Genomic DNA, 17,989 nt, shown 5'->3' on the forward strand with positions numbered 1-17,989 from the left:
GGACAAAACTCTTAACTGATTGATGACTCTTGGCTATGAATGTGTCCCATTGGAGAATATGAATTACTATACACCCAGGGGGTGGGGGAAAACCAGAGTCAAGGGTGACAATGGATTATGGCTCCACCCAGGCAATGATTTAAATGGGGTTAAGTGTCGGAATCCTGACACCAACAAGCAAAGGAAATAGGGTGTTTCCTTAACAGCTGCAGTGATTCGCTTAATGACCATGGGGGAAAAAAGGTTATAAAATTGGGCATGTCCCACTTCGCAACTGGAAATTCCAGCCCCAATTGGGTCATAAGTAAGTCATTTTTTTCCAGGGCCACATTGTAACTTGGAATGGTCACTGAACAAATGAGTGTAAGTCGAGGACCATCTATAATACAGTGTGAGAATTCAGCCATAAACTGTCTTAACAGTTTACCCAAAGATTTTACTTTCTTAAGATAGTTTTAGGGTTTAGCAGTGGGGCATCTGGTGGGGTACCAACTCTGATCCAAAAGAGAATCTTTTAGCCAAAAACAGGGCAATTTTTAATGCATGTAAATTTTAAGTTTTGAAAATTGCTTTGGAAGTCCTTCCCATGGTTGTGGTTCTCAGGCAGAGGTGACATTCAACTGGTTCTAGAGAACCAGTAGCAGAAATTTTGAGTAGTTTGGAGAACTGGCCAATACCGCCTCTTGTTAGGAATATAAGTCACCTAACAGGTATTTGGGTTAGAAATATATAAACCAGGATAGACATTTTAATACTGTCTCTTTAAGGAAATGCAAGAGCATGCAATTGGGTGTGGTTACTCAAACGGCCATAAGATGGAGCCAGAAACCTGGGCTGTTTAGTCTTAGTCTCAGAAGAGAGCGCGTCTGAGTGTGTATCTCTGTTTCCTTCTGTTGGAGGGTATTGCCGTTCCTTCTAATTGACTGATATTACTGGATTTGATGTAAGTCTGATACTGAACTGTTTATGATACTGGATTATCCCTGGACTGAAAACTGACTGATCTTACCTGTGAATGACTTTGGACTGCCTATATTGAACTTTGCTTAAACCTTTCTGGAAGCAAAAACCTACGTTTACTGTACAGTGTATCTGTGTGCTCTGTGTGTATTAATCAAACACTTCTCTCAAATACGTCTCCCTGTATGCGCTCATCCTCCTAACGGGGAATTACCTCAACACCTCTGACTGGCCCCACCAACCCCATCTCTTCGCTGCCTCCCACGGAGTCCCAGCTGATCGGCTGGCTCTTCTTTGGTTGCCCTGCCCAGGAGAACGGAGCTGGAAAGCAGGTTAGTGGGGTGGGGGCAGGGAATGGGGATTTTGCAGTATCCTTCCCCTGCCACGCCCACCAAGCCAGACCACTGTTCTCAGGTGTGTGGGGGGCAGGGTGTGTGTGGCATGAAAAAGCCCCTCACCTGTGTAAATGGAGGCCTCCCGAGCAGCCACGGGCATGTTGGAGGTATTGGCCACCAGCGAGGTCCTTTTCATGATGGTTTCCGTCTTCCCATCTACTTCCATGGTGAGCTAGGAGGACGAGAGCCAAAGAAAGTCTTGAGGAGCACCGTGGCTTATAGCGGTGTTGCTCGGCCTGAGCCGTTTTAAGACACATGGACTTTCAACGCCCAGAATTCCCCAGCCAGCATGCTCTGCAATTCTGGGAGGTTGAAAGGAACCCTGGGAGCTGAAGTTTCCCCCCATTCAAAGATGCGGAGGCTGAGAAATGCTGAGCTAGCTTTCCAAAACAGAAAGGGGAAGTGCTGGGAGTTGAAAGTCCACCCGCCTTAAAATGAATACAATTTGAGAAACACCGCTAGCTAATATGCTTATATACAACTTTATATGCTATTCCCAAAACCCAAAACCCTAAAAAATTGGGATCATGACATTCTGGCCTCCAAATACTTTGCATAACTTTCTTAAAGGCAAAAATAAGTATAACAGCATTGGAAGGATCTTGGAGAATCTATGCTACTTTAGTAAGTGGCTGTCTAGTTTCTTGTTAAAAACCTCCAGTGATGAAGCACCCATGATTTCTGGAGGTAACTTCTGTCCCACTAGTTAATTGTTCTCATTGTTTGGAAGTTTCTCCTTATTTCCACGTTGCTTCGCTCTGTTCTGTTCCGTTTCCATCCATTATTTCTTGTCCTGCCTTCAAGTACTTTGGAGAATAATTTTCCACAAATATTCTTTGTGGAAACCCCTGAGGTATTGGAAGGCTGTTATCAGGTCACCCCCTTAGTCCTTCTCTTCATTAGATTAGACATACCCAATCCTGAAACCGTTCATCGTACGTTTTAGCCTCCGGGCCTTTTTAATCCTCTTGGTTGCTCTTCTCTGCACTCTTTCCAGAGTCTCAACATCTTTTTTTACATTGGGGCGACCAAAACCGGATGCGGGATTCTACGTGTGGCCTTATCGAGGCATGATAAAGTGGTATGAACGCTTCATACGATCCTGATTGTATATGATTTTTTTTTCCCCCAGCTGATCCACGAGAACTGGATAGAAGAGCAGAACCGTGTTCCTCTGAAGGTCTCCCCCTTTTCCTTCCAGCCCATGAGCTGCCATTTCCATCGAAAGGCGGGGGGCTCCTCAAGATATTTGCACCCAGGTGAAGACCAGCAGTGGCTCTGTCGACCTTTGTATTCAGGCTGCTTTCACGTTTACAGATTCACACTTTGCCAACGGATGGGGCGGGGGAGAAGGGAGGGAGACGTCGGAACGTGCCTTCCAGACCAATAACAAGAAACCGTCTCGTGGGAACCAAGGACGTTCCAGCAGGTGTCTGCCAGGTTGGTGGAGGTTTTCCCATAACAATACCTGGACATCTAATCTAATTGGACAATCTGGCCTGCACTAATGTGGGGGAGTGAGGATTCTATACTTCAACTTGCTCTTATATCCCTGCTTCGCTGAGAAACTATGCAGTCAGGCTTTTGGTGGGGGGGGAGAAAATAAGGGGAGGAATTTCTGCCTCTGCCTACCAGCATCCATTGGTATTCATCTAGCTAGCATCCTATCAGTGGGTGAGAGAGTTGAAGGCTGTTTGGAAACTGAAGCAGCATTTGCTGTGAGAGCAAGAAGGAGACAGCAAGGAGCCTGGGCGTGGCTTAGCTCAACTGTTCTGTACTAAAGCCACTTGGTGCTGCTGTGAAACTGAAACTCCTCTGCTTGTGTTTTGCCTTTGGAGCAGATTTCTTTTTAGGTGGGGTGGGGGAGTAGAACTCCTTAGCATCAGAGTGTGTTAATAATAATAATAATATAGGAAATACTAATGCTCTGATGGTTATTTTGAAAAATCCTTTCTTAGTGAGCACCTAGAAGCCAAGAGGAACCTACCTGCCAAATTTCAAGTTTGTAGGCTTTATGGTTCTGGAGATTTTGTGATGATGCCTAAGTGGTCTTTTGCTTTTATACTGCACATATATATATATAGATATAGATTATTATTATTATATTGAATTGCCTGGGAATTAGCCAGAGTCAGTTTGGTTTTCATGCTGTGCCAAAATGATGTACTCAATAAAGCGTTGCAATAAGAAATCAGACCATCTCGTCAGTGCTTGTTGAGTTGGGTTCGTCAGCCGGAACCTTGACAGGTTCTCGCTTAGTGTCCCTGTCATCCTCACCTCGGGAAAGTCCCTGAGCACCTCCGACATCTCGTTTCCACGCTCTCCGCAACCCACGTAGATGATGACATCACTGTTGGAGTACTTGGACAGAGACTGGGAGATGACCGTCTTCCCGCATCCAAAGGCACCTGGGATGGCTGTGGTGCCACCTTGGACACACCTGGAGGATGAGGGCAGAAGGAGAGACACCCCCATCCCATTCAGCTTTTAATGAGACCCCCCCCCAGAGAGGTTTCATCCAACAACTGGATTCACCCAACCACTGAACCATAAAGAACCAACTATACCCTTGAACGAAGCAATCCAGCTTCTCCTGCAACTAGGATTAATTGGTTAAACCAGAGGTCGCCAACCTTTTGGACCTCAGGGACCACCAAACTCATCATTTTAAATCCCACGGACCAGAGACCCTGAGAAAATCCCAAAAAAAAGTCTGCAGGAAAATTCCCCTCCCCGTTTTCCTACCGACCGATCGTTCTTTATTTGGGATTGCAGGATACCATCTCCAGCTCCGTTCTCATGGGGGGAGAGAGAGAGGAGAGACTTTTGGCTTCATGCAAGGAAAACAGCAGAAGCAGCAGAAGTCTTTCTTTCTCTCCCCCAAACTCCGCCAGAAAGGAGTTTTTTTGAGATTTGTTGCACTGGTGCAGCCTCTTGGAGCAGGAGGCCTTGCGGGGTCCCAAATGCTCGTTTCTGGCAGAGTAGGAAGCCTTGGTCAGAACACAGGTTGTAAAAGGGTCATTGTTGCCCACCCCTGCCGAAAAGGGATCAACAACCTTTCATTTTCTTACAAAAATGATGGCTTACGGAAAGAGCGCGTCTAGGACCCTCTGGCCGGTAAGCAGTGGGTGATTGGCCGGAAGCTTCTCGGACACCGGACGGATCTGCCGGACGGGCCAAACTTGCATCATGGTCAGTTTCTCCTTGACTCCTTCAAAGTCAAGCTCCAAAACTACATCCTTTGGGGAAGAAAGTCCAGATGAGAAAGGCAAAGAATTATGGGCAGGAAGTGTTTGCCAAGGGTTCAAATCTCGACTTGGGCTCAACCCCTTAAGGAAGCATCAGTGAAACCGATGTCTGTTCCTGAGCTCCCAAGTTGCTGTTCTGAACCTGTAACATGTCTGCTTCTGTTTGAGTTTGCTCCACGCTGGAGAAATTATCCAGGGTGGTGGCCTAGAGGTGGAGCTCTTGCTTTCACAATCAGGAGGCTGTGAGTTTGATCCTAGGTAGAGGCTAATATTTGGAATGGGCTGTCCTGCTCAAGCAGAGGGTTGGACTAGATGACCTCCAAGGTCCCTTCCCGCTCTGTTATATTCTAGGATAAATCTACAACTGGCATTGTGAAATGTACTTTTATGCATTTATAAAGAAGTTAAATGAAGCATCAGCCTTTACTTTTCTGGCACTGAATTTACACTGCAAAACTCGGCAGCATCAAAAGCGATCCTATCAGAGCCCTGTTTGCTGGCAATTCAGATCTCTTCCTCTGTCAGAAATGGTGGAGTAGGGTCTCCTGCTTGGGTGGGTTGGGGGGGTTGGACTAGTTGACCTCCAAGGTCCCTTCCAACTCTGTTAATCTGTTCTCCTCCTGTTCTTTCCAGCTGGGGCCGAGCGATCACTCTGCAGAGAGACCACTTACCGAAATGTCGTAGTTCCCAGCTGGGGCCACGTGGGTGACGGTGCCACGGCTTCGGGGGGGCACCATGATCAGATGCTTGATGAGGGAATTTTCATGAACCGCCCCATAAATGTCCCCTCCGGTTAAATGGCTCCCAACCTTAAAACGAAAAGGAATGCTGCTTTAAAAATCCTTTTGGTGCTCTGGAGTCCAACCGAGGCCATTTTAAGACTGGTGGACTTCGACTCCCAGAATTCCTCAGCCAGCAAATCAGGGGTCTCCAAACTTGAAGACTGGTGGACTTCAACTCCCAGAATTCCTCAGGCAGCTTTGCTCGGGGAAACTCCGGGAGTTGAAGTCCACCAGTCTTAAAGGGGCCAAGGTTGGAGACTCCTGCTTCGTTGGACCGTCCAGAAGACGACCCAACCAATCAGCTGGGACTTGGGAGGCGGAGAATCGATGGGGGCGGGGCCAGTGAGAGATGGCATTTGCCGGTATTGTAGTTCACCGGCAGCCTTTGCAGATGGCAGAAGAATTGGACAGTGGGGAAGAATGGGGGATCAGTCTAGGAGTCTGGGGAGGACTCGGACGAGGGTCCTGCGTCCGACGCAGGGAAGGGGCCAGGACCACTTGGGAGTTATGTGCTGACTCCGGAGCCTCCAGAATCTGACAGCAGCGAGGCAGAGGAACAAGGGGAGCCTGTTCCCAGTGTGCATATGCACAGAGCTGCCAGAAGGCAAGAGCAGCTAAGACAAAAGGGGCAACTCGGAAGTAAGGCTTGGAGGTGATTGGCCCCTCCCATGAGGTATAAAGGAAGTGCAAAGGTAGGAAAACCTTTGCAGGAAGCAATGTTGTTTGCTCTGGTCAGTTTGGAACCTGAAAACTCCGTGGTGAATTTGTTCTCTGTTTGGTTTTGGAAAGACTAATTGGGACTTTAGCCGTTGGCGGCACTTCAAGTCAGATAAAGGTGCGTTCTTATCAGACACCTCCCGAGGAATTTTGGCCGATGTCCCTGGGACTAATTATAACCGGTTTAAAACTCATTTGGGGCTGTGAATGAGGATAATCCACAGCCATTGAACTAAAATAAAAGGGGTTTGGATTTTATGTGTGTTTGTTGGTATCTCAGGAAGCCTTGGTCAGAACAGCCGGTTCTCCAAACTCTTCAAAATTACCACTACCAGTTTCTCCAGAACTGGTCAGAACCGGCTGAATGCCACCTCTGGATCTCAAATGACTCTTCCCTGAACAGCTGGTTGTCTCTTACCCGGATGTTGGAACTCGGCTTAAAGTCCCACTTCAGGTCTCGGGATAAAGCGGAGATGTTGATGCCCCGGGGAATGTAGATGCTCTTGGTAATCTCGGTGATGTCCTTCAGGGGGCGCTGGATCCCGTCAAAGATGGAGCCCATGATCCCAGGCCCAAGAACCACGGAGAGCGGCTTCCCCGTTCGCAGCACGGGATCCCCTACACAGACTCCCGCTACAGGGACGGCTCAGGAAAAAGAAGGGTGCACAGCAAGGACAAAAGAGGAGGATGGTAGAGTCTCTGGTAGGGAAAGGAGACATTTTGGGGAGGGGAGGGCCACATCCTGGCTTAATCCTGGCTTAATCCTGGATTGATCCTGGTTTAATCCTGGCTTAACCCATCTACGGAGATAGTCTTGTCAAGCAAGAGCAGAAAGCTGAGATGCATGAGGGCTTCCATTTTTCTTGAACTTTTGAATTATGTTTTGACAATTAGATTGACTTGGCTGAGATAGAAATGGTTTAAATTTACTAGAAATTTAACGCCAAAAGGTTGTAACTTTTCCTGTGTTCTACTTGTGCTGAAAAAAAATCACAAGTCAGAACTTGGTTTTCTTTTCTTTGCACCTTTACCTTTGGTTATCCCCCATCTTTCTTGACCTCTGTTTCTCTTTCATTTTTTTTAAATTTTTAAAAATAAACTTTATTAAACATTAAAAGATATATCACAGAGTACAAAACATTTAGTTAAAAATGAAACCAAAGAAAAAACATAACCAATAAACATAAAACGTATATATTTCTAATTACTTAGACGTTGCGTTCTTATCAAACAATCTTCTCATACTTATTTCATGCATCTGGTTAATACTCCTATTATAACCTCTTTATATTTTCCCTTCCTTATCTATTTACTCGCTGGTTTCTGTCTTCTATCCAATTATACCAGTTTTCCCAAACTGTATATTTTGAGTCTTCCTTTTCTATTAATTTTTGTGTAAGTTTATCCATTTCAGCGCAATCGCAGACCTTCTGGATTATCAAGTTATCTGTTGGCATCTGATCAACCGGATTTCCTTCTGGCTCCTGGCCGGCATGTCATAAAATGAACTCTCGAAAACCTCATCTATAATTCTACCTACCGCACGAAGGGGGGAATCCCGGAAATGAAGAGTTAACAACATTGGACAAGGAAAACGAGACTTCCCCCAGAAGGATACAGGTCTCCTCGTACACTTGGATGGTGGCCAGATCTCCATCCAGACGGATTATCTCGCCTACCAACTCAAAATGGCCAACACGGACCAGCTCATACATCGCTGCACCCGCCATCTTGCAGGCAATCACCACTGTTGGGAAATTTGTTTTTTTCAAAAAAGGTATTTTAGCAGAGAGAATAAGATGCTTGACTAAGCTGCAGAAGAGAAAATAGTCTATTGGAGACAGGATAATCTTACCAGGGTTTCTTCAAGCGGCCAAAGTTGAGAAACACAGACTTTAGCCAGCATCAAAATAGGAATTACCTACATTTCAATTTCAGCCTCCTTCCTTCATCAGGCTGACTTCTGAACAACCCAGCAATAAATTAGCAGTCTCTTAGCGATACTTAAGCGATACTTAACCATGCTTGAGAAGTTGTGCCCAAGTTTTTATTTTAAACAGGTTAAAGGTCCAAGGTAGTATAGTGACATCCTTAATTTTATTTTATTTTTAAAAATACATAAAGAATCTCAGCTATTCTCAGACATTCTCCCACAAATCAGGAAAATACGAATTTCTGTAATAGAGTTGTCAAACCCACTGCCTACCTGATTCAGTGGTCTCAGCTATAAATTTTCACAGTTTCAGTCACAAATCGTCTTCCGTGAACCTTACATCATACTTAAGGGGTCAGTAGAGGGGGTGTGCATAAGTGCACCAATGTGCCTACCAGCCCTGTCATTGTATTTTTATTCTCTTACTAGCTCGATGCCCATGCTTCGCTATGAAACTAGGTGGTCTGGCTTAGTTTTTTTGGTGGAAAAGAAAATTCTGCCTCTGCCCACCAGCATCCATTGATGTTCATCTGGCTAGCATCCTATCAGCGTGTGAGAGAGCTGGGGGCTGTTTGGAAACTCATATTTGCTATGTGAGCAAGAAGGAGACAGCAAGGAGCCTGGGCATGGCTTAGCTCAACTGTTCTGTACTAAAGCTGCTTGGTGCTGTGAAACTAAAACTGAAACTGAAACTCCTCTCCACTGATCGTATTTTGCATTTGGAGCAGATTTCTTTCCAGGTGGGGAGGGGGAGTAGAACTCCTTAGCATCAGAGCGTGTTAATAATAGTAATATAGGAAATACTCTAAGTGCTCTGATGGTCATTTAGAAAAACCCTTTCTTAGTGAGCCCCTAGAAGCCAAGAGGAACCTATGTGCCAAATTTCAAGTTTTTGTCTTTATGGTTCTGGAGATTTTGTGATGATGTGTGAGTTGTATTTTGCTTATATATATAAATAGAGAGAGAGAGAGAGAGATTCTTGTTCTCATTTTTGTTTGACAAATTCCAATAAATAAATAAACATTCATGCAAAGAGCATTATCCTTCTTGTATGGAATCTCTGTTTATCCCCCCCTGAAGTGTCTGTTAGATTTATATCTCATCTCAATTTCTCCAAAACCCTCTTAATATAGTATTCTTATATATAGTTTTTTGGATTATAGATTTGATCGTTTTAAACTGAAGGTGGGCAGCCCAGCACCCAAACTGACAGGGAGACTCAAAGGCCACTAGGTGGCACTCATTTCTTTTTTTAAAAAAAATAAAATTAAAATTAAGAAAAGTTCTATTTAATGGCCAATTCTTACCCAGCCTCTACATTAAATTTGCACTCTTTGGGGTTTAGAAACACTCGTAAAACCTCTAGGAGGGAAGCAGCCTAACAATACGCAAAATCACACCCAAAATTGACTGCATCTGCTTGCATCAAAGACGTTGAGGCTTTAGGAAAAGTAGAAAGAAGAGCAAGTAAGGTGGTTAAAGACCTGGAGAGCAAAACATATCAAGAATGGTTGCACGATTTGGGTCTGGCTAGTCTAGAGCAGGGGTCCCCAACCATCGGTCCTCAGACCGCTACCGGTCCGTGGATAATTTTTTACCGGGCCGCAAAGCTTGGGTGCCGCCATCTTGTTTTGACGGCGCTTCCGGGTTTTCGGTTGGAAAGCAGCCTTTGGGTGCTCGCGCCTTAGTTTCGTCAAAGTGGGGGGGGGGGGCGGCTTCGAACGAAGAGCCATCCCGATGGCGGTGGAGTCTCGCGTTACTCAGGTACCGGTCCGTGGAAGAATAAATAATCGTGAAACCGGTCCCTGGTTCAAAAATGGTTGGGGGCCACTGGTCTAGAGGAAAGAAGGACTAGGGGTGACATGATAGCAGTCTCCCAGGATTTGAGGGGCTGCCACAAAGAAGAGGAAGGGGTCAAGCTATTGTCCAAAGCAGCGGAAAGCAAGAGAAGAAGCAATGGGTGGAAACTTACCAAAGAGCTAAACAACCTGGAACGAAGGAGAAACTTCTTAACAGTGAGGACAATTAACCAGTGGAACAGCTTCCCACTAGAAGTTGTGGGGGCTCCCTCACTGGAAGCTCTTAAGGAGAGACTGGACGGCCACTTGTCTGAAATGGTATAGGATCTCTTGCTTGAGCAGGGGGTTGGACTAGAAGACCTCTGGGTCCCCTTCCAGCCCTAGGTTTAGATAGATAAAATACACAGATAGATGAAGTAAATGATGGATGGTTGGATGGATGGATGGATGGATGGATGGATGGATGGGTGGTCTGTCTATCCATCCATCCATCCATCCATCATTTACTTCATCTGTCTATCTATCTGTGTATTTTATCTGTCTGTCTGACGTGAGAGATGAGACAGAGGATGGATGGGTGAAATAGCTTCCATCCTTCCAGCAGAGGAAAGATTTGCACAAGGTCCTTGAAGCAAGTATTAGGAACAGTTCCTGCCTGGTGCCATGGTTCTCCTTGAAGCACACCAGCTAATTATAGGTAGTCCTCAATTTACGACTGCAACTGGGACTAGCCACTACGACTGCTAAGCAAGGCAGTCATGTCTAATTTTACAGCCTTTTTTTTTATAGCCACAATTGTGAACCCACTGCAGTGAATCCACTTAACAGCGGAAGTGATTCACTTAACAATTGTGGCCAAAAATACAGTGGTACAATCAGGCACGTCTCACTTAATGACCACCTTGCTTAAGCAACAGAAATGTGGCCGTGAAGTGAAACCAGCTTGCCTCACTGAGTTTGCTTCTTGGAGGACAGTTAGGAAGGTCCCAGAGCAGGAGATCTCCAACCTTGGCAACTTTGAGACTTGTGGACTTCAACTCCCAGAATTCCTCAGATTTTCTGGCTGCAGCTGTTCATTGTATGTTTGAGCCTCCAGTCCCCTCATCATCCTGATTGCTCTTCTCTGCACTCTTTCCCGAGTGTCAACATCCCTTTTTATAGTGTGGTGACCAAAACTGGATGCAGTACTCTAGGTGTGGCCTTACTAAGGCTTTACACAGTGGGATTAGTACCTCCCTTGATCTCGATTTGTATCCGTCTTCTCTGTGACAGCCCCTCAAGCACCGGAAAACAGCAATCATGTCACCCCAAGTCCTATTCATTCCTCATTCTCATTGCACCGGAAAACAGCAATCATGTCACCCCAAGTCCTATTCATTCCTCATTCTCATTCCCCATTTCCCCTCTGCAGGTAGTTAAAAGGGGTACTTTAGCTTCTTCAGTTCTTCTCAGCCAACTTACCAGGCCCAGAGACGCCATGGACAAACCCCAATTCACTCTCCTTTTCCGCATCCCCGATCTTGGGAAGCTCGGAGAAATCCATTGCTCCCGTAGGTCAGTTAAGGCAGCCGGATCCCACTTCTGTGACTACCGCAAACTCTGTATCAGAGAGGGAGAAAAACCCAGCAGACATAAAATAAAGCAATAAAAACAGGACTTTAAAAGAGAAAAAAAACAACCCTTCTCATTCTTCTTTCGGTGAAGGGAGCAACCCCGCTGAAGGACTCCTAGTTTGTGATTTGGGTGGCCAAGTTTTGGAGCTTCTGAGCCTCAGAAGGTGAGGAAACTCAGAGGCTTTCTAGTCCAACCCTTTGCTCAAGGCAGGAGAACTTATACCATTCCCAGTCAAATGGTTGTCCGGTAAAGTTTTGAAAATATTCCAACAAGGGAGCACTCACAACTTCTGGAGGTTTAATTCACTGATTAATTGTTCTTACAGATTAACAAAGTTGGAAGGGACCTTGTAGGTCATCTAGTCCAACCCCCCACCCCCCCTGCCCAAGCAGGAGATCTTACATCATTTCTGACAAATAGCAATCCAGTCTCTTCTTGAAAGCCTAACTGTCAGGAAGTTTCTCTTAGTTCCAGGTTGCTTCTCTCCTTGATTAGTTTCCATCTGTTGTTTCTTGTCTTGCTTTCTGCTTTGGAGCTTGCTTTGGAGAATAATTTGTCCCCGTCTTCTTTGTGACAAATATTGGAATACTGCTATCATGTCACCCCTGGTCCCTCTTTTCACTAAAATAGACATACTAGATTCCTGCAATCACTCTTCATATGTTTGAGCCTCCAGTCCCCTAATCATCTTTGTTGCTCTTCTCTGCACTCTTTCCAGGGGTCTCCACATCGGTTTTATATTGTGGGGACCAAACTGGACAGAGTACATCATCCTGAGTCTTGTGAGTGCATAACAAAAGGAATTGTACAGAATAATGCCCATTAAAGTTTGCTTTTCTTCCAGCCCAGCTTTGCCTTAAGTCGAGGTCATCTTACCATTGGGAAGGTGGAAATTTTTCTAGGAGTTGGTACCACCACTCGGTGTATGCTTCCCTTTCTTCCAGCGGGCAAGTAGGATGTCTTCAGCAGGAACAGAGGGGTTCTGATGGAAGAGTAAACTTGGAGTAAGGGACTTGCCGATCCCTCCAAGCCAGTTCTGACCTGAGCAGGCACCCAGGATCTGGAAGGGGCTGGAGGGCACTGGAAGAGAGAGAGACATAGCCAAGCTTTCTGGGCAACAGAAAACCACTCCGTGTGTGTGTGTGTGTGTGTGTGTGTGTGTGTGTGTGTGTGTAGTGTCAACAGCCTGGCCTCCTATGACATACTTCCCTGCAGCAGAAACCCTGACCTTCAAATCCTCCCCTTTAAGGAGCTTTTCCCTACACCTGTTTGTGAAAGAAAACTAACATTTCTGCATGCAGGTATTTCAAGCAAAGGAGAGGTTTGGTTAAGCAGAATGCAGAATAACAGAGTTGAAAGGGACTTTGGAGGCGGTTTCTTCCCCAAACCCCCAAAACTTAAACCTTAGACTGTCTCCTATTGACCTCACCCCTTTCCTAAGAGGCCTGTAGGGGGTGTGCATAAGCGCACCGACGTGCCTACGGTCCCTGTCCTATTGTTTCTTTTATTTATTTCTTTTATTTTTCTTATATGTATCCATGCATTCATAACAATGTTTTTTTTTACTTATACCTATTATCTTGTAAGCAATTGACAAAAATAAATAAAAAATAAAAATAGTCTAACCCTCATGTGGAGCAGTAGAATTCTGGACCCTTCCAGGCAAACGGCTGTCCAATCTCTTCCTCCCAGCTTGCTGGACCCAGTAAAAAAAAAAAATTATTTTTGGGCTCACACAAGATCCTGCACCTTAATCTAATAACCGACTGGATTGCCACAACACGATGTACCTACGAGAATCTGATCAAGGTTAATCCTTCTAATCTTCAAAAGCTAATATTTCATTTTTTTTCCAGTTTCAAAGAAAAAGTCCAAGTGCAAACAAAACTGGAGGAGTTCTTCTCTTTAAGATTAGAATGATTTTGCTGTTATAGAAATCCCTGGAGGTTTTCAAAAATAGACCGGACCACCATTTGACCAGGTTTGTATGAGATCCCCTGCCTTGGGAAGGGGTTGGACAAATGACCTCCAAGGTTCCTTCCACTGATTCAGTGAATCTAAATGGCTTGAAATGTTTAGAAATGTAGAGCGAAAGGTTTAGGCTGTCATTCTTTTCTTATTGTACTGCACTGAAAAAAAAATCAGAGGCCAGTATTTTGTTTTCATTCTTTTTATCTCTTTTTATCTTCTTTTTATCTCTCTGCACTTTTCTTTCTCTCGTTTAATTTGCTGAAGTTTGTATTTTATTCTACAACACACTTCAATAAAACATGGTGGGGGGAGGAATGATTTCAGCCAGAAGCAGCTTTTTTCTGGTATTGTAAGGAGGAGGGGGTCACATTTGGCAGAGACAGTCTGTTCAAGGTGACTCTTAAATCTCCACTGTTTATGGAGACTGTATGAGAGCAAACAAATCCAGTTTTTTCTTACTTACAAACGGGATATTACTATTATTTTTTGTGATTCAGCTGGCATGAAGCCATTTTAGCCACAGGATGAAAGAAAAAAGCTGATTTCTGAGCCTTGGGCGGCTTTGCATATTTGTGCATTTGCCTATTTCGTAAAAGCATGGAAAAATACTAAACGAGGAGCCGATGATTAGGATACAAACCAGAGGGGGAAATGAGATCCTCGCTTTGCAACGACTCAGGATTTTATTGGCATATCACACTCTAGAAGAGACAAGGAGAGGAAGTTTTAATATTTTGCATTCTGACACCTTTATGATTTGTTTAATGTAAATCTACCAAAAGGATCACAGTCAACAGATTTCCCACTTCTACTTTACTTTCAGTGTTTCAAAGCTTGGCAGCTCTAAGGTGGGTGGACTTCAGCTTCCAGAATTCCCCATTCAGCATGATTTAATTGTATGGACTTCAGCTCCCATAGTCAGCATGGTTTAATTGTGTGCATTTCAACTCCCAGAATCCCCCAGTCAGCATGATTTAATGGATTTCAATTCCCAGAATTCCCCCCTCAGCATGATTTAATTGTATGTATCTCAACTCCCAGAATCCTCCAGTCAACATGCTTTAAGACGGGTGGATTTCAGCTCCCAGAATTCCCCTTTCAGCATGATTTAATTGCATGGATTTCAACTCCCAGAATTCCCCACTCAGCATGATTTAATTGTGTGCATTTCAACTCCCAGAACCCTCCAGTTCAGCATGATTTAATTGTATGGATTTCAGTTCCCAGAATTCCCCACTCAGCATGATTTAATTGTATGGATTTCAATTCCCAGAATTCCCCACTCAGCATGATTTAATTGTATGTATTTCAACTCCCAGAACCCCCCAGTTCAGCATGATTTAATTTTATGGATTTCAGTTCCCAGAATTCCCCACTCAGCATGATTTAATTGCATGGATTTCAATTCCCAGAATTCCCCACTCAGCATGATTTAATTGTACGTATTTCAACTCCCAGAACCCTCCAGTTCAGCATGATTTAATTGTATGGATTTCAGTTCCCAGAATTCCCCATTCAGCATGATTTAATTGTACATATTTCAACTCCCAGAACCCTCCAGTTCAACATGATTTAATTGTATGTATTTCAACTCCCAGAACCCCCCAGTTCAGCATGATTTAATTTTATGGATTTCAGTTCCCAGAATTCCCCACTAAGCATGATTTAATTGCATGGATTTCAATTCCCAGAATTCCCCACTCAGCATGATTTAATTGTACGTATTTCAACTCCCAGAATCCTCCAGTCAACATGCTTTAATTGCCTGGATTTCAATTCCCAGAATTCCCCACTCAGCATGATTTAATTGTATGGGTGTCAACTCCCAGAATCCTCCAGTCAACATGCTTTAAGATGGGCGGATTCTGGGAGTTGAAGTCCGCCCATCTTAAAGCTGCCGAAGCTGAAAAACACTGCTGTCATTTGTGTCTCAAAGCAAAAATATGAGAGCAGGAAAAAACTCCCCACATGCTCAGAGACACAGGACCAGCACCCCTCTCTGCTCCTGCACACCCACAACTGGAATACCAACACATTTTACACGGAGGCTCCCTAACCACACTGAGCAGGGACTGTTTTCCATGGGGGGAGAGAGAAAGGCTCAAAATAAATCCTTAGCATTTCCAGGGAAAAAAATAAATGAAAACAAAAACAAGAGGCCTCCAAAAACAGGGCATACTGTTCTTGGGAGGCCTCCAGTCTGGAAAGCCACTCTGCACATGCCCAGAGTCTCCCAGATCATTGAGAGATGGGGTGCTCTTCATCCCGCTCCATCAGTTTGTCTCCCTGCATTGCCAGTGATCTACAGTGGCGTTAAAGCAGCTGTGCCCCTCGTACTGCAAAGCCCATGCTCCACAGCCCCTGTGCCTGGGAGGGGAGGTGGGGTCTGAGGTCCACCACACCCCTAAAAGCAAAGATTTGGGGGGCACAAGGTGGCCCTCCTCCCAATCATTGCAGCCTGCCCCACCCAGCCCGGGGCCTCCATTGCCTGCCTTGCCTGGGCTGGGCTGCGGTTGCCTAGCAACCAGGCTCTGCATCACTGCAGGGAGGGATCTCTGTGACAAGGTAGGCCTCGGGGCAGCTTGCAAAGGTGGGGAAGCTGCCAGACCCACATGCACCCTTCCAGGGACGCCTCTTCCTGCATGGGGGGTGGGGTGGGGGGTGGCACGGGGGTGGGGGAGCAAGCGTGCATGCACATGGGGCCTTGGCACACTTGTCCCACGTGGCCCTCACTTTGCCCTGAGCCAGAATTTATTTTTGCAGGGGTTTTTCCTCCCCCTTATATCTGAAGCAACATTTTTCTATAGAGGATGGCTGCTTTCTTTCCCCGCCCCCCTCTATTTTTAGCTAGAAAACATGATTGTTGCAATCAATAGATTAGATTTTTATTATTATTTTTATTTTGGCTTGCCAGTTCTGCAAATTAGCTATTGCATCCCTCCAACCCACTCCATCCCTTGTGTTAATTAAGCTATCATTTGTTAAAATTACGTTGCCTGGTTTAGCATGGATATGGTGACTCTATTTTGGGGTGGTGGTGGAAATAAAGCACTGATTTTGGGGGGGGAGGAGCAAATCTGAAAGAGGATAGAAATATATACATATATATATATACATATATACTTATATATATACATATATATACATATATTGTGGATGTTTACAGATGGGTTTGCAAAGGAAAATTTCAGAGTGAGAAAACTTTTTGTATTTTCATCTTTTTTTTTATTCTTTGAAACTGAATACAGTCTTAAAGAAAAGAAAAGAAAAACTACAGAAAGGTGAATTTGAATAAAAAATATCTGAAATTGAACAGAGCAGGGGAATTTATTTTAAAAAGAGGAAACGGTTTCTTATTTTTCACATGAAGGTAAAAGGTTGCGCATTGTAAAAAATGTGAAATTTTACAATGTAAAATTTACATTGTGAAAGATCGTGCGTTGTTCAGTATATGCACGGTAAAAATTGAATGAGCAAAAAAAGGGGACCAAAAGTTCATTTTTGAAAAAGAAATCAACATAAAAAATAACTTTGTGAAAGAAAAGACTGTCCTTTATAACAAAGGATATCTGTTCACCCTAACCAGGATGTGAGAATCCAACCAATTACAGTTTAGTCCACAAACCATGGCTTAAAACAAGATGTGGAACTCTCTTTCATTAGAATTGGTTAGACATTCTCCTGCCATAGTAATCCACCATACTTTAGCTGTTTATTCAGGGTTACAAACGTTTTGATGTGAACGTTTCCCGCCAGGCTTAGGCAAGGGGTGGACTAGAAGACCTCCAAGGTCTCTTCCAACTCTATTATTATATTATCCCAAAGCTTGCTACTTGTAAGGCTCAGACTCTCTCCCCTTCAGACAATAAGAATGGACTTTTGAAAACTGGGTATTTCAAAAGGAATTCTTGATTGAAAAGGAAAAAGATCCAGGCGATGTTCAAAGCAGGGTCTGATATCCCTCCAGGCATGCAGCTTAGATAAAAGGAGTTAGAACCCCCACCCCCCACCCCGATTAGTCTGGTGTGGATTTCATCAGTACAAAGAAGCAACGTGTTAATTTTCCCCCTTTATTTTTTCTGGGAATGTAGTTGAGAAAAGTTTCCCAGGATTGCTGTCTCTCCAAGAGGTGACAAGTTTCCAGGCCTCTGGGCTCCAGTCCCCAGTTGTATATCGTGTGCAAATTATACAGATTCAATACAAGAATTAGGATAATACAGGTTACATCAAAAAGGATTAGTTGTATCACCTTCTTCCATCGAAGAATGGCAGATACAAGGATCTGACACTGCCCTTCTAATGGAAGTTTGCTGTTGTGCTCCAATATGGTGGTACCCTTTTTCTTTCTTTCTTTCTTTCTTTCTTTCTTTCTTTCTTTCTTTCTTTCTTTCTTTCTTTCTTTCTTTCTTTCTTTCTTTCTTTCTTTCTTTCTTTCTTTCTTTCTTTCTTTTTTCAATTAATACATTTTCTTGAGTATAAGCATTAAAAGCATTGAACATGGTGGTCTTCTTTGACATACATTTCTGTCAGTACATTTTGCATTTAGAAAAATGTATAATAATGTACAATT

The 17,989-nt window shown here is 44.2% G+C and overlaps 1 protein-coding gene across 2 annotated transcripts in view; it reads right to left on the reverse strand.

Annotated features, from left to right (window-relative positions):
- Window positions 1-14,376, reverse strand: part of LOC113447468 (V-type proton ATPase catalytic subunit A-like) — a 30,244-nt gene extending 15,868 nt beyond the window's left edge. The window contains exons 1-9 of one of the 2 annotated variants that reach the window (XM_087914122.1): window positions 14,060-14,376; window positions 12,325-12,430; window positions 11,296-11,433; window positions 7,721-7,849; window positions 6,521-6,735; window positions 5,275-5,412; window positions 4,443-4,594; window positions 3,633-3,795; window positions 1,419-1,527 (exon numbers count right to left, since the gene is read on the reverse strand). In XM_087914122.1, the coding sequence (XP_087770248.1) occupies window positions 1,419-1,527; window positions 3,633-3,795; window positions 4,443-4,594; window positions 5,275-5,412; window positions 6,521-6,735; window positions 7,721-7,849; window positions 11,296-11,377 (988 nt within the window). In that variant the 5' untranslated portion in view covers window positions 11,378-11,433; window positions 12,325-12,430; window positions 14,060-14,376. Of the gene's footprint in view, window positions 1-1,418; window positions 1,528-3,632; window positions 3,796-4,442; window positions 4,595-5,274; window positions 5,413-6,520; window positions 6,736-7,720; window positions 7,850-11,295; window positions 11,434-12,324; window positions 12,549-14,059 lie in introns of those variants that run through there. The other variant, XM_087914121.1, reaches the window with a different exon arrangement.
- Window positions 14,377-17,989: the final 3,613 nt, after the last annotated feature.

Source organism: Pseudonaja textilis, chromosome 16, assembly GCF_049901715.1.
Source record: "Pseudonaja textilis isolate UNSWEBS1 chromosome 16, rPseTex1.2, whole genome shotgun sequence".
NCBI classification, from domain to species: domain Eukaryota; kingdom Metazoa; phylum Chordata; class Lepidosauria; order Squamata; family Elapidae; genus Pseudonaja; species Pseudonaja textilis.